General features: G+C 34.4%; 1 protein-coding gene across 48 annotated transcripts in view; it reads right to left on the bottom strand.

Annotated features, from left to right (window-relative positions):
• The window catches only part of FER (FER tyrosine kinase), a 439457-nt gene that overhangs the window by 328418 nt on the left and 94882 nt on the right, over positions 1-16157 (bottom strand). The window contains exon 1 of one of the 48 annotated variants that reach the window (XM_016953594.4): positions 10249-10378. The exons of 46 other annotated variants lie outside the window; for them this stretch is intronic. Coding sequence is in view for 1 of the 2 variants with exons in the window: in XM_016953598.4 (XP_016809087.3) it covers positions 10414-10496 (83 nt within the window). In the remaining variant the exon portion in view is untranslated. Of the gene's footprint in view, positions 1-10248; positions 10497-16157 lie in introns of those variants that run through there. One more of the 48 variants, XM_016953598.4, reaches the window with a different exon arrangement.

Below are 16157 nucleotides of genomic sequence, written 5' to 3'. Positions count from 1 at the left end.
AGAAAGCTAAAGACAAAAAAAGCTTTAAACAAATACCAAACTGTAGTCTTTAAGTTTCATTTTTCAGAGGCATGAGTTAGCAATACTGAAATTACTTTCTGTGTATTCTAGCATTTGAGCAAGTAAGTAAAATATTGTGAATAACAGAAGCTAGGTTTCTCACTGCCAGAGAAAGCAGTTGCAAATATATAAATAGGAAGAGGAGGAATAAACTGTATGGTATTGGACTAGAATTTGAAGTATCAATGTGAACCCCTCAGTGTATCCCTAGACAGACCAATAGATAACAGAAAAAAGCACAGGTGTACATGAATGTGTACATGTTGCTTATTTCCTGTGTCTGTCAATTAACAGGACCTAGAATAAGATACTCCACTAGCAATGAGCACACCAATGGCCAGATACTGTTTTCCAAATACAATTCTCCACTAAAAGGAACTAGGGTTTCATAGAGAAATGGAACCTGAAGTAGGAAAAGTATAAGATGAGCCAGAAAATACGTATTGAATGAATGATAGGAATGTGTCAAAAGGACAGAGGAGCCAGTTTGAAGTGGCTCCCACCGGCCAAATCCGAGCATGATAGTATATCATTATGATAGTATAAAATTATAATCCATGAATAAAAATCAGAATCTGTGAGTTCATTCTAATACATTAAATTAATACATAAATTTAAAAAATAAACAGGAGGGGAAAGCCCTTCCTTATATTAAAAACAAATTAATAAATGTAAAACGAATAATTGAATTAGAAAATTACCATTTCACAATTGCCATAATAATAAATGATTTAGGCAAGAACCATTGATAGACATAAAAACTAGTGGGCGAAAATCTGAAGAGTAACACCGTATTTACATAGCGTCAACGTTTTCCCTACAATACTTATTAACAAAAAGAAAAATGAAAATGTAACTTAAGTGTGGAAAAATCAAGCGTATACCACCTTACTCCAATGATCAAATTAATATCCAATAATGGGATGAACTGACATCACGGACCTGATATAAAGCACCAACAACAGAACATCATTTCTATGGTATTCCTATGAAAAATAAATAAATATTATGCAGAAAAACAAATCAAGGAATACTCCATAAAATAACTGTTTTATACTGCTCAAAAATGTCAATGTTTTGTGAACCATAAAGACTATTAACTGTTCCAGTGTAAAGGCAACTAAAAAGATATGACAACTGAATAAATATACATTTACGTTTTTATATTTACACATACACACACATGCATACATATGTATGCACCACATACAGAGACAGAAAAGCATAAAGCAAATGTGGTAAAATGTGAACATTTGGGAAACATGAGTGAACGGTATATGGGAATTCTTTCTACTATTCTTTCAACATTTCTCTAGGACTGAAATGACGTTAAAATATAGTTAAAAGAAAGCTGTGAAAATTGGATCAAAATTTTAAAGTATCAGAATATTCATTATATCTAAAGAACTGGTATTATTTAGCCTACAGATAAGAAACCTCAACAATTTGTTCTTTAAATATCAAAACACTGATTTCCTAGTTCAGAAAAGAAAATTTAGTTTTAATTTGTATGTCTCCTAGCAGGTATGTTTCCACTACATGTAATATTAACACACAAAGAAGCCACACTGAAAAAAAAAGATTTAACTCTACTTTAGAAGACTAGTCGAGTGTGTGGAAGAACAACATTTACAGAAAATTTAGGGCATTCATCCTTTAAATGTTTATCTACAATCCATGGTGTCCTAGGTTATGTGAGGGATGCACAGTTATAGTCTCTTCCTAAAAGATACTGGATAAGAAAATAAAAATGAAAGCTGACCAAATAGCCATCATGTTAGGATATGACTGTATCAAAAATGTAGAGATCATCATTAATTTAGCATAAACAAACACATACTAACCTCCAACTCCTAATATGTACTATGATACGAAAGGTATCTAATAAGTTGATGAACACACTTAACAAACTGGCTTAAAAGCTACATGTTATGCATAAAATATCTCTAGAAAAAGCAGATAATATCTGTTGCCTCTGGAGGAAAAAAATGAATAATGAGTGGGAAAAAAAACCTTTTCATTGTATACTTAATGGTTTGTACCTTATGATTTTGAAATCTGAACCATATTAGTGTGAAGAGGGAGTCTGTGAACCCCATTTTTAAAAATTACTCTGAAGAGAACTTCCATAAGCTTTCACCAGCATATCTAACCTTTTTATCTGAATTTATATCTCTCCATCTCTCCTAAGCTATTACTATGAATAAACTGTCCTTGTTCAAAGTGAAGACTAATCTATTTATTGGGGTACTAGATGTATCCTCTCTCACCTACTCAGGGACATTTCTCCAGCAATTCTTCCTTCATTCCTGCTGCCTCAACTGTTTTTCCTTCCCTAGAAGTGCACTTCCGTCAGTAAACAAGCTGTAATAGCTCCCAATCTTGAAAAAAAAAAAAAAATCCTCCCTTTACTACACTTCTTCCAGTTAATTCCGTATTTCATTCCTCCCCTTTACCGCAAAACTGATACTAGTTATCTCCAGTTTCTTTTTTCTCCTTCTTTCTTAAACCCAGCCCATTTAGGGTTTTCCCTGTACTACTCCACTGAAACTTCTCTTGTCAAAATCACCAATAACCTACACTTTGCTAACTCCAAATCTTAGTCCTCACCTTATGTTTTAGCAGTATTCAACCTAGTTGATCACTTGCTCTTCCTTGAAACCTATCTTCCCACATCTGTCTTCCAGAATAGTACATTCACTTAGTTTTCCTTTTACATTGGTCTTTTGTATTCTTTTTTTTTTTTTTTCCGCTGGAGTGCAGTGGCGCGATCTCGGCTCACTGCAAGCTCCGCCTCCCGGGTTCACGCCATTCTCCTGCCTCAGCCTCCCGAGTAGCTGGGACTACAGGCGCCCACCACCGCGCCCAGCTAATTTTTTGTATTTTTTAGCAGAGACGGGGTTTCACCGTGGTCTCGATCTCCTGACCTTGTCATCTGCCCGCCTCGGCCTCCCAAAGTGCTGGGATTACAGGCGTGAGCCACCGCGCCCGGCCGGTCTTTTGTATTCTTTGTAACTCTTTATTTCGCTGACTTCTTAATGTTGGGCTCAGTCTTTGTTAAGACTCTTCTCTTTTTTATCTTCATTTATATTACTGGTAATGTCATAAAATCTCATGGCTTTAAATGACAATTTACATTTCATATTTATAGTTCTACTCCAGACCTCTCCCTGGAACTGCTGAACTAGAGATTTAATTCAACAGTTCCACTTGAGTATCTAATAAGACTCTAAAAAACAGTCTTCCCACATTTTTCCCATTTCAGTTAATAACAATGCCATTCTTCCAGTTGCTCAGGCCAAAAATCTTGGAATCAGTCTTTTCTTCTTTCTCTCACAAACTACATCCAATTCAATGGCAAATCCTCTAGGCTTTTTTTTTTTTTTTTTTTTTTTTTTTTTTTTTTTGAGATAGGGTCTTGCTGCTCTGTCAGCCCAGCTGGAGTGCAGTGGGGGCAATCTTGGCTCACTGCAATCTCAGCCTCCTGGGTCAGGCAATTCTGGTGCCTCAGCCTCCCTAGTAGCTGGGACTATAGGCGTGTGCCACCAGGCCTGGTTAATTTTTTGTATTTTTAGTAGAGACACGGTTTCACCATGATGGCCAGTGGCCAGGTTGGTCTTGAACTCCTGGCCTCAAGTGATCCATCTGCCTCGGCCTCCCAAAATGCTGGGATTACAGGCATGAGCCATCACGTCCAGCCCACTCTACTTTCAATATATGGTAGATTTTCATTATTTGTGAAAGCTGCATTCCTGAATTTACCTACTGGGTAAAATTTCTTTAAAACCCCCAAAACAATACATGCATTGCATTCCAGGTCAATTACAGGCATGCCATGTGCAGAGCAGCAAAAAATTTGAGTAAAGGCACAGGTTCTTAGCTGAGGTTGAACAAAGTTAGGCTTCACTTTTTGTTTCAGCTTTCACAACTGTAAACAATTTGCAGTCTATGTGGTGCATTTTTCACATTTTTGTGAATTTTGTTGGTGATTTCACTGTTTGAAATGGCTCTAGTGCCGAAGTCTAATGGTCCTATACTCAAAAAGGCTGTGATGACCCTTTAAGAGAAGATACCTGTACTAGATAAGTTTCATTTAGCCATCAGTTACAGCACCATTGGTTGTGAGTTCAATGTTAAATTAGGTGTCTTTAAATGAAAACATACATAAAATAAAGCTATGTATTGATCAGTTGCTGAAAATGTTGTGTCACTGCTTGCAGGAAACAAACCTTTATGTCCCCTAGGTGAAACAAGTCAGCACTAACTGATTTAATGTACACAGTGACTTTATCAAACTACCATGAATAACAAGAATTAATTGTTTATACAGAATTTGAGCACTTCTCAGCACTTCTTTTGCTACCAACCAGGTGCAAACCAGCCTGACCCCTTGCCTAAACTACTGCAACAGCCTGGAAGTAACTGTCTCCTTACTTCTGCCCTTCCTCTCTCATTTCAGACTATTCTCAAAAAGGTTACAACAATTATCCTGTTAAAATGTAAGTTCATTCACGTCACTCCTCTGCTCAAAACACTCCAATGGCTTCCCATCTTACTTGAGTAAAAGTCAGTGTTTTAAAGGAACTACCAAGATCCTACATAATCTATGCATCACCTGTCAACCACCATCATTCTTCCTCTCTGACCTCATCTCATACCTCCACGCCTCTCTCTTATCAATCAACTCAGTTACAGACAAAAAGGTATCTGTACTGATCTTCAAATATGCCAGAAATGATAAAATCTCAATGACTTTGTTTGGCTATTCCCTCTACCTAGAGTACTCTTTGCTACAGATGATCACATGGTTCACTCCCTGACTTCCTTCATTCTTTATTTAAATGTTTCTTTCTCCATGAGGAATACATGATCATCTTCTCAATACCCAATCTCCCTACCTTGTTTCATTCTTCTCCATGGCATTTATCACCATTTCACATGCTATGTTTCACTTATTTATTTTATGAATCAGCTATCTTCTGCTCTAAAATGTAAGCCTCAAGGAGGCTGGGATTTTTGTATGTATTGTTTTCTACAATATCCCAAATTAAGAGAGCAGTGACTAACATATAGCAGGAACTCAACAAATAGTTCTTAAATGCATAAATTGATATAGTTCTTATTTGAAAAAAAGAAATTTAAACAAATCAATTTTTAAAAAGTTATTGAAAGATTATAATTTTACCTTGTGCTGTTTAGATCACGCTGTTTATATTATCAATTCTACCCTCTGATATTTATATCATCTTTTTAGTAACTAAGTCCAAAACTAATATTGCAAAGAAGCTTACCGGTAAAATATAGAAGAAAATTAGCAAAAAGACAGAACTTCTCTTAAGTTTTTCATGTGTAGAACTTAGCTTTGTTTACTTATCAAAACTAAGCAAAATATGGACAAATTTAGGAAGTAATACAAAGAATATAAATGAATCATATAACATATTCCATCCCATATATTTCAGCGTTTAATGAGATTATTATAGCTGTCATTCCAATTTCTGCACAGCTTTAAACCAATGCAAATTAAAGCTAAGAGTGCCATTACTTTTAATTACCTTGTAAAATTCCTATCATATTAATGAAATTTCACTTCATACTTTATGCAGCAAAAAGCATTCATTCCATAAGTTAGCTGCTGATATATATTAATCACTAAATCCAAAAATAAGTGGAAACCTCTCATTTTCAGGTAACTTCAGTAGAATTCATGACCAACAACTGTAGCTTGAACTCTACTTTGGCAACTACCATGTCCAATACGAATTTTTCCATATGTTAAACTGAGAGAGAAATTTGAATTCCAGAATATAAGGACCTCCATATATCACCCGAACATAAATTTGATATTTAAATATCGCCAAAATATACAGATATTGAATAAGAAGGCTAGTTGCCATTCTTGGTGACCTCAAATTGAGGAAATCAACTAAAAGAGCTTTTAAAAAGTCGTATCTATTTTTTAAAATGTGGACTTATTTAAACATAAATTTAACCATCTGTCTCAAGGCTGGACTCATTTCAAACTGGTTTTCATAATTAAAGTACTCTACAGAAACAACTCAACAGATCTAATCAATTTTAATTGGCTATAAAATATCACAAACTATTCATAATGCATGAAGAGGCAATTTAAGAAAATCTACTTCCCAATTACAGAAAAATTTACTTTTGAATGAGACTTGCAGCTACTCCCCACAGTTCTAGCAGTAGGTAATCCTCTTACTCTGTCTGCTTAGGGTAAATGAGGGCTTATAAATTATCATTGGGTTTACCAATCCCTTAGCATTCTTTTATTTATCATAGAGAAAGGATAATTAGGAAGATAGTTTGTTTCCCCACTTGTGTGATAAAAGAGGGTGAAGAGAACTCCTTTCAAGTGCCTCTAGACTGATTGACATGGGCATGTGTAATGTGGAGTAGCTATCCTGTTTTCTTTCTTTTTCCTGAACATGATGTATGATAAAGCAGAAGCATTCAGACTCCTACTCATGTAAGAGAAAGCCTTATAAATACTATGATGGGTATTTTGAGGCTTGGTAAACATAAAACCCTAGCATAATTCTAGACATACAGAATCAATTAAGTAGGCTATATCTGAATATATAATTACAAGGTAGTTATTTTTAACATCTTTTCTGATACTTCAGAATATCTTTAAGTAAACTATAAAATTTCAAAGAAAAATCACATTTGAAATTATTAAATTCAATACCATACAATTAAATATGGTTTTGCTTACATATTATAAAATTGGCATGCATTATATTTACTCTTAATTTTTGTTTTTTTTTTTTTACTTTGAACAAAGTACTACATGGCATCTGCACAAGAACCTGCATGTGTATATATATAGGTGAAGATGACTGATATGGTTTGGCTTTGTCCCCACCCAAATTTCATGTTGAATTCCCACATGTTGTGGGAGGGACCCAGTGGGAGGTAACTGAATCATGGCGGCAGGTCTTTCCCATGGCGTTCTCATGATAGTGAATAAATCTCATGTGAATAAGTCTCATGAGAGTGATGGCTTTATAAGGCAGTTTCCCTGCCCAATCTCTCTCTTTGCCTGCTGCCATCCATGTAAGACATGACTCGCTCCTCCTTGCCTTCTGCCACGATTGTGAGGCCTCCCTAGTCATATGGAAATGTAAGTCCATTAAACCTCTTTCTTTTGTAAATTGCCCAGTCTTTATCAGCAGCATGAAAACAGATTAATACAATGATGTATATTATCTACAACATGAACAAGTTGAGGAAATGGTGAGCCCAAAATATCTGGGAATAAAGAAACTCATATAACTCTCAGAACAAATTAGGAAGGATGATAAACTCCACTAAGACTCTAAAACTTAGGTTAATGTGTTTTGGTCTTTCATTATCATTAACAGAGTTTAATTTAATTCATGTTCTTCATAGGAAGAAGCAAAACAAAGGCCATGGACACTGAAATCAGACAGATTTGGTTTCAACTATTTCTTTATTCTCCCAATCATGTACTTGAAAACTGTTTGTCTATGAGAAATTTCCAGAGAAACTATCTAACATTGTAAGTGACCATTATTAATTTTTGTGAATACTGTAAAATAACGGTATAGTAAAATCAATTATGATCTGCCCTAAATAAACAAAATTACTGTAATAAACAAAATACACAGATATTCTTTGCAGCATTTCTTCAGAAATCCCTTGACAAGAAAAAAAATAAAAAGTAAATCTTAAAAGTTTAATGTTTTCTAATAGAAAAACAAATAGTATTCCAACTTAAAAAAAGAGATAACACATTTTCCTTCAAGTTTTATATAAAATTTTTTCTCATTTCACATGAGATCAAAAGACAAATCAAGCACAACGACAAATTACTTAAAGGTGTACAGTGATAAACCTAAACTTATGGAATCCCTTGAAAAATCAAGTACTACAAAAGGATTATCTAAGTATAGTATACAAAAACTTCAATTATTTAACTTATGCAGAAGAAAAATCAGAAACACCTTAACTGGAATCCTCAGATTAATTTATGAAACAAAATAAACACATGGAAAAGTATATTATAGATATCATACAGAAAAACAGTAGAGGATCATTATAAATTTCAAGAGGAAAAAAAACAAGCTCAAAAAAGGCACTAATAATATGATTTTTTTTTTTTTTTTGAGACGGAGTCTTGCTCTGTCACCAGGCTAGAGTACAGTGGCACGATCTAGGCTCACTGCAACCTCCGCCTCCCAGGTTCAAGCAATTCTCCTGCCTCAGCCTCCCAAGTAGCTAGGACTACAGGCGCGCACCACCATGCCCAGCTAATTTTTTTTGTATTTTTTAGTAGAGACAGGGTTTCACAATGTTGGCCAGGCTGGTCTTAATCTCTTGACCTCGTGATCCACCCACCTCGGCCTCCCAAAGTGCTGGGATTACAGGCGTGAGCCACCGCGCCTGGCCCTAATAATGTGATTTTTAAACTTCCATCATTTCACAAACAAAATTTTATTATTCTTCTCTCTGTCATGAATCAAGGCAATGTTCTACATTTTCTCCTTGGACTAGAAGTCTTATAGCTTTATTAGAAATGTTAATGAGACCCAGTCTAATAAGTTTAAAATGCACAATGTATGGCATCTCATCAAAAGTTATCAGGCATTCAAAGAAGCAAAAATATCTAACCAAAATGAGGGAAAAAATCAATCAACTGAAAGTGACTGACACAGATGTTAGAACTGGGTGACAAGGATTTCAAAACAGTTATTATAGTGGTATTCAGTATGTTCAAAAAGTTAAGTAGATATATAAAAGGTTTAAGAAAAGACCCAAATCATACTTGAGGAGGCAAAACCTATACTGCCTGAGATAACAACAACAACAACAACAACAAAACAACAAGAACAACAACAACAAAACCACCACCAGATGGGATTAAAGACAATTAGGCATTGCAGAAGAAAAGATTACTAAACTGTTAGACATAGTCATAGAAACTAACCAAAATGAAACAGAAAAAAAAGACAAGGGGAAAAAAATTATCAGAGCATTAGGAGTCTGTAAGAGAACTACAAGCAGCCTAATATGTGTGTAACTGGAGTCTCTGAAAGAAAGCAAAAAGAGAAGGGGAGACAGAAAATATATGTGAAGAAGTAATGGCTGAAAGTTTTCCAAATTTGATGAAAACTAAAAACTCAAATACAAGAAGCTCAAAAAACACAAACATAAATTAAAACTTTAATAAAAAACTTACAACAAAGTAAATCATGATAAAATTGCTTAAAACTAATGATAAAAGGAAAATCTTAAAAGCTACCAAAGGAAAATGAAATGTTCAGAGCAACCAAGATAAGGATTACAGCAGATTTCTCCGTGACAAGGCACTGGAGAAACATCTTTAAATACATAAAGGGGTAAAAATCTGTTTAAAAAAAAATTCTATACTCCCAAAAAATATATTTTAAAATGAAAGTGAAATAAATATTTTTTCGGACATACATAATTCATTACTTGCAGACCTACATTACAAGAAATGTTAAAAGTAAGCCATTCAGGCAAAAGTAAAATGATACCAAATAGAAATAGAGACATAGATAAATAAATAAAGAATGCTGGAAAAGATAAGTACTTGGATAAATATATGAAATATTTTATTATTGAAGATAATTTACTATTTAAACAAAACAAAAACAATGTAGTGTGTAGTTTGTAACATAAGCAAAAGTAAAATATATAAAATATATCACAATAATAGCACAAAGACAGGAAACGGAGAAACAGAACTATCCTACTGTAAGATTCCCACACTATATACATGGTATATATACAAAGTGGCATAATACCAGTTAAAGGTATATTATAGTAAATTACATACAAAATAAAATAAAACATTAGAGCTAACAAATTAGCAGAAGAGATAAGAATCTTCAGAAAAATGTTCAATTAATCCAGAGAAAGGTAGAATAAAGGCACAGTGAAATACAGAATAAGTGGAACAAAAAGAAAATAAACTGCAAAATGACAGATTAAACCTAACATTATAAACAGTTATATTTAAATATTGGTCTAAATGCCACTAATTAAAAGGTAAGGATTATCAAGAAACAAAAGAGATAACTATATGCTGTTTACAAGAGATGCATTTCAGAAATAAAGACTGAAACTGGTTAAAGAATGAAAAAAGAATATAGATAGGTCAGACATGGTGGCTCATACCTGTATTCTCAACACTTTGGGAGGCCCAGGGAGGCAGATAACTTGAGCTCAGGGGTTTGAGATTAGCCTAGGGAAGATGGCGAAACCCCATCTCTATAAAAAGTTAGCTGGGCATGGCAGCACATGCTTGTATTCCCAGCTACACAGATGGCTGAGACAGGAGGATTACTTGAGCCCAGGAGCTCGAGGCTGCAGCGAGCTATGATCGCACCACCACTGCACTCCAACCTGAGCAACAGAGTGAGACCCTGTTGTAAAAAAAATAAAATATAAAGTAAAAAAGGAAAAAGAAAAAATATATTATATAAACACTAAACAAAAGAAAGCTGGAATGGCTACGTTAATATCAAACGGAATGAATAACAGAGCAAACAATATTATTACCAGGCATAATAAAGGTCATTTCATAATAATAAAGTAGTCAGGTCATCAAAAGAATATAATACTCATAAATGCTTACATACCAATAATAGTTTCAAAACACATAAAGTAAAAACTGATAGAACTACAAGAAGAAATGGACACAAATCCACAATTATGGTTGGAGATTTCAATATCCTTCCATCAATAACTGATACAACAGGTAGACAAAAAAATTGTTAAGAACATAATAAATTTGAATAATACTATTAAACAACTGGACCAAGTTGACAATGTAGATCCCTCCAAAGAACAATAGCATAATACACATTCTTATCAAGTGCACATAAAGCATTTACCAAAACAGACATTTACTGGCCATAATAAACTATTACATAAATGTAAAAAAAATAAAGTGATAAAAACATTCTCAGACCACAACGAAATTAAATTTTAAAAAATTTAAAAACTCTAGAAAAATGATAAAACATTAGGAAACTAGACAACATTCTTCTAAATAACCTATGAATCAAAGAAAAACACACACAAAAAATAATCAAAAAGGAAATTAGAAAGCATTTTGACCGGAATAAAAATGAAAACATAATATATAAAATTGAGGGCAAACTGCAAAAAAAAATAGTATTTAAGGAACTTTAGAGTACCAAATGCTTGCATTTGAAAAGAAGATGGTTCTCAAATCAATGACCTCAGCTTCCACATTAAGAAAAACAGAAAAAGTGCAAACTAAGCCTAAAGCAAGCAGAAGGAAGGAAATAAGGACAAAGCAGAAATTGTTAAAGTAGAAATCACAAAAACAGAAGAAAAAAGACCAAAAGCTGGTCTTTGAGAAGATTGATAAGACTGATAAACCTCTAGTCACAATGATCAGGAAACAAGAGAAAAACTACTAATAAAGGAAATGTGCCTACACATTCTATAAATATAAACAGGTGGGGAGGCCGAGGCGGGCAGATCACAAAGTCAGGAGATCGAGACCATCATGGCTAACATGGTGAAACCTCGTCTCTACTAAAAATACAAAAAAATTAGCCGGGCGTGGTGGCAGGTGCCTGCAGTCCCAGCTACTTGGGAGGCTGAGGCAGGAGAATGGCGTGAACCCGGGAGGCAGAGCTTGCAGTGGGCCGTGATCGCGCCACTGCACTCCAGCCTGGGTGACAGAGCAAGACTGTCTCAAAAAAAATAAATGAAAAATATATAAATAAAAGGGTGAATAAAGGACTATTATGAACAAATTACTATCAATACATTCTATAACTTATATGAAATGGACAAATTCCTGAAAAGACAACCTACCAAACCTAAAATAAAAAGAAACAAACTAAGTAGCCTCATTTTTTTTTTTTTTCCAGAGACAAGGTCTCACTTTGTCACCCAGTCTGGAGTACAATGGCATATAACTTCGAACTCCTAGGCTCAAGCGATCCTCCCCCTTCTCAGCCTCCCAAGTAGCTGGGACAACCAACACATGCCACCATACTTGGCTAAAATAGCCTATATTGATTACAGAAAGTGAATTTATACTTTAAAAGCTTAACCAAAAAGGAAAAATAAAAACAAGCAGATCCAGATGGCTTCACAAGTGAAGTCTACCAATATTTAAGAAAGAAATAATACTAACTCAACACAAATCTTCCTAGAAAATTGGTGAGAAGGTAATCAGTCTGAGGCCAGCATTATCCTCATATGAAAATGAGACAAAGACATTACAAGAAACATAGACATAGGCGATAAATTATAAACAAAAACTTAGCAAATCACATCCAACAATTTAAAAAGTAGTAATACATCATGACTAAGAAAATTGTATCCTTAGTCATAACTAGCGAGATTTTATGCAAGGTTGGTGTAATATTTGAAATGTGAAAATCAATCAAAATAACCATATTAACAAACAAAATAGGTATCTATTTATCTCAATAGATGCAGAAAGAGCATTTGACAAGATCCAACATCCATTCTAACACAGGAATAGAGAAAAATTACTTCAGTATGATTTTAAGTCTTTAAAAAACTATAGCAAACATCATACTTGAAGGTGTGAGACTAAATAAATACTTTACACCTAAGTTCAGGAACAAGGCAAGCCAACATTGTTTGCTCCTCTCACTTCTATTCAATATCATACTGCAGGATCTAGCCAGGGCAATTAGGCAAGAAAAAGAAAAAGAAAAAGAAGGAGGAAAAAAAAGTCACCTAGATTGAAAAGGTAAAAGTAAAACTGTCTTTATACATAGATAACATGATCCTATAAGTATAAAATCCTAAGAAATTCATTTTTAAAAACCAACTAGAGGCCAGGCACGGTGGCTCATGCCTGTAACCCCAGCACTTTGGGAGGCCGAGCAGGCATATCACTTGAGGTCAGGAGTTCAAGACCAGCCTGACCAACATGGTGAAACCCCATCTCTACTGGAAAAATATATATACACAAAAAATAAGCTGGGATTGGTGGCAGGCACCTGTAGTCCCAGCTACTCAGGAGGCTGAGCCAGGAGAATCGCCTGAACCTGAGAGACAGAGGTTACAGTGAGCCAAGATGGTGCCACTGTACTCCAGCCTGGGCAACAGAGCAAGACACCATGTTAAAAAAACAAAACAAAACAAAACAAAAGTCTACTAGAATTAATAAACAAGTTCAGTAAGTCCATAGGATAAAAGTTAATATTCAAAAATCAATTGTATATATATGTGTGTGTGTGTATATATGTGTATATATATATATATATATATATATATATATATATACACACACACACACCAGCAATGAACAATCCAAAAATGTCATTTTATTTGTAATGGCCCAATACTGGAAACAACCCAAATGCCTATTAACAGGAAAATGGATAAACAAACTGTAGTAGATCCATACAATAGAGTCCTAATGAGCAATTTTAAAAAGTGAATTACTCATACATGCAACAACATGGATGGATTTCAAAATAACTATTCTGAACAAATTAAGGCAGACAAAATAGAGTGTGTACTGTATGGTTCCTTTTTAAAATATTCTAAGAAATGAAAACCAAACTATACAGTGACAGAAGGCAGTTCAGTAGTTGCCTGGAGATAGAAGACGGAAGATCATAGAGAGGCGGAAGACAGGGATTACAAAAGGGCACTAGGAATTTTTCAGGGGTGAAAGACATGTTCATTATCTTGATTGTAGTAATAATTTCACAGGTGTGTACATATGTCAAAATTTATCAAAATAAATATTTTAAATAGGTGCTGTCTGTTGTATGTTAACTGTATCAAAATGAACCTGTTAAAAAATAAAGAGGGTAAGGGCAATTCTTCTACATGGCAATTAAACACAATATATACTCCTTTATTTGGACCCTGGATCCAAAACAAACAAGGTCATAAAGGACATTTTTGTAATGAATTTGAAAACAGATTATATATTTAATTTTATTCGTGTACCAAAGTTTAATTTCTTGGGCATATTAAATTGGGGTTGTGTTGGAAAATACAGTTCTTAGAAAATATATGCTTAGGTATTTAAAAGGAAATGTTATGATGTTACAATATACTTTCAAGTGCTTCATCAAAGAAAACTATATATATGTTCATACATATATATGTTCACACATATATGTTCACACATATATATGTTCACACACATATATATGTTCACACATATATGTTCACACATATATATGTTCACACACATATATATGTTCACACACATATGTTCACACACATATATATGTTCACACACATATGTGTTCACACACATATATGTTCACACACATATATATGTTCACACACATATGTTCACACACATATATATGTTCACACACATATGTTCACACACATATATGTTCACACACATATATATGTTCACACACATATATGTTCACACACATATATGTTCACACACATATATGTTCACACACATATATGTTCACACATATATATGTTCACACACATATATATGTTCACACATATATATGTTCACACACATATATATGTTCACACATATATATGTTCACACACATATATATGTTCACACATATATATGTTCACACACATATATATGTTCACACACATATATATACATAGAAAGAGGCGAAACAGAGACAGCAGAAGCCTAGTCGTGACAAAATTTTGGCAATTTTTGAATCCAGGTAAAAAGTATGCAGGAGTTCATTATGTTATCATTTCAACTTTTCTACGGGCTTGAAAATTTTTTTAATTAGGTAAAAATTTGATTTTATAAAAATTTCAACTTTCAGCCAGGCATGGTGGCTCACACCTGTAATCCTAGCACTTTGGGAGGCTGAGGTGGGTGGATTACGAGGTCAAGAGACAGAGACCATCCTGGCCAACATGGTGAAACCCCATCTCTACTAAAAATACAAAAATTAGCTGGGTTTGGTGGCACACACCTGTAGCCCCAGCTACTCAGGAGGCTGAGGAGGAGAATTACTTGAACCTGGGAGGTGGAGGCTACAGTGACCGCAGATCACACCACTGCACTCCAGCCTGGCGACAGAGCGAGACTCCATCTCGGGGGGAAAAAAAAAAAATTCAACTTTCAATGGCTTGAAGGTAGGGTCCACATCTTTTTCATTTTTATATCTCTGGCTTACCAAACAAAAGAAATTCTTATTAAATGAGTGATTAAATGAAGGATTAATACATAAATGTATTCGTATATAAATATAAAATGATAAGGAATAGATTCAGAATAATTTGATATTGAAATAGTTGCCCCAATAAGGATTATCTGAGACCTTTCATTTCTTTTTTTGTTTTCCATAGATAGATAGATGATGGAATACTACTCAGCCATAAAAAAGGAATGAATTAACAGCATTTGCAGTGACCTGGATGAGATTGGAGACTATTATTCTAAGTGAAGTAATTCAGGAACGGAAAACCTGAGTTATGTTCTCACTGATGTGTGGGAGCTAAGCTCTGAGGATGCAAAGGCATAAGAATAATACAGTGGACTCTGGGATTTGAGGGGAAGAGTATGAGGCAGGAGCACTCTGTATACACTCTTATATACACCACAGTTTCTTTATCCACTTGTTTATTGATGGACATTTGGGTTGGTTCCACGATTTTGCAATTGTGAATTGTGCTGCTATAAACATGCATGTGCATGTATCTTTTTCATATGACTTCTTTTCCTCTGGGTGGATACCCAGTAGTGGGATTGCTGGATCAAATGGTAGTTCTACTTTTAGCTCTTTAAGGAATCTCCACTCTGTTTTCCATAGTGGCTGTACTATTTTACATTCCCACCAGCCGTGTAGAAGTGTTCCCTGATTTCCGTATCCACGCCAACATCTATTGTTTTGTTCTGTTTTGTTTTGTTTTTGTATTATGGCCATTCTTGCAGGAGTAAGGAGGTATCACATTGTGGTTTTGATTTGCATTTCCCTGAAAATTAGTGATGCTGAGCATTTTTTCATAGGTTTGTTACCTATTTGTATACCTTCTTTTGAGAATTGTCTATTCATGTGCTTAGCCCACTTTTTGATGAGATTGTTAGTTTTTTTTCTTACTGATTC

Source organism: Pan troglodytes, chromosome 4 (assembly GCF_028858775.2).
Source record: "Pan troglodytes isolate AG18354 chromosome 4, NHGRI_mPanTro3-v2.0_pri, whole genome shotgun sequence".
In the NCBI taxonomy this organism is placed as follows: Eukaryota; Metazoa; Chordata; class Mammalia; order Primates; family Hominidae; genus Pan; species Pan troglodytes.
The sequence above is the reverse complement of the archived record's forward strand: the minus strand, read 5'-3'. Positions and strand labels throughout refer to the sequence as shown.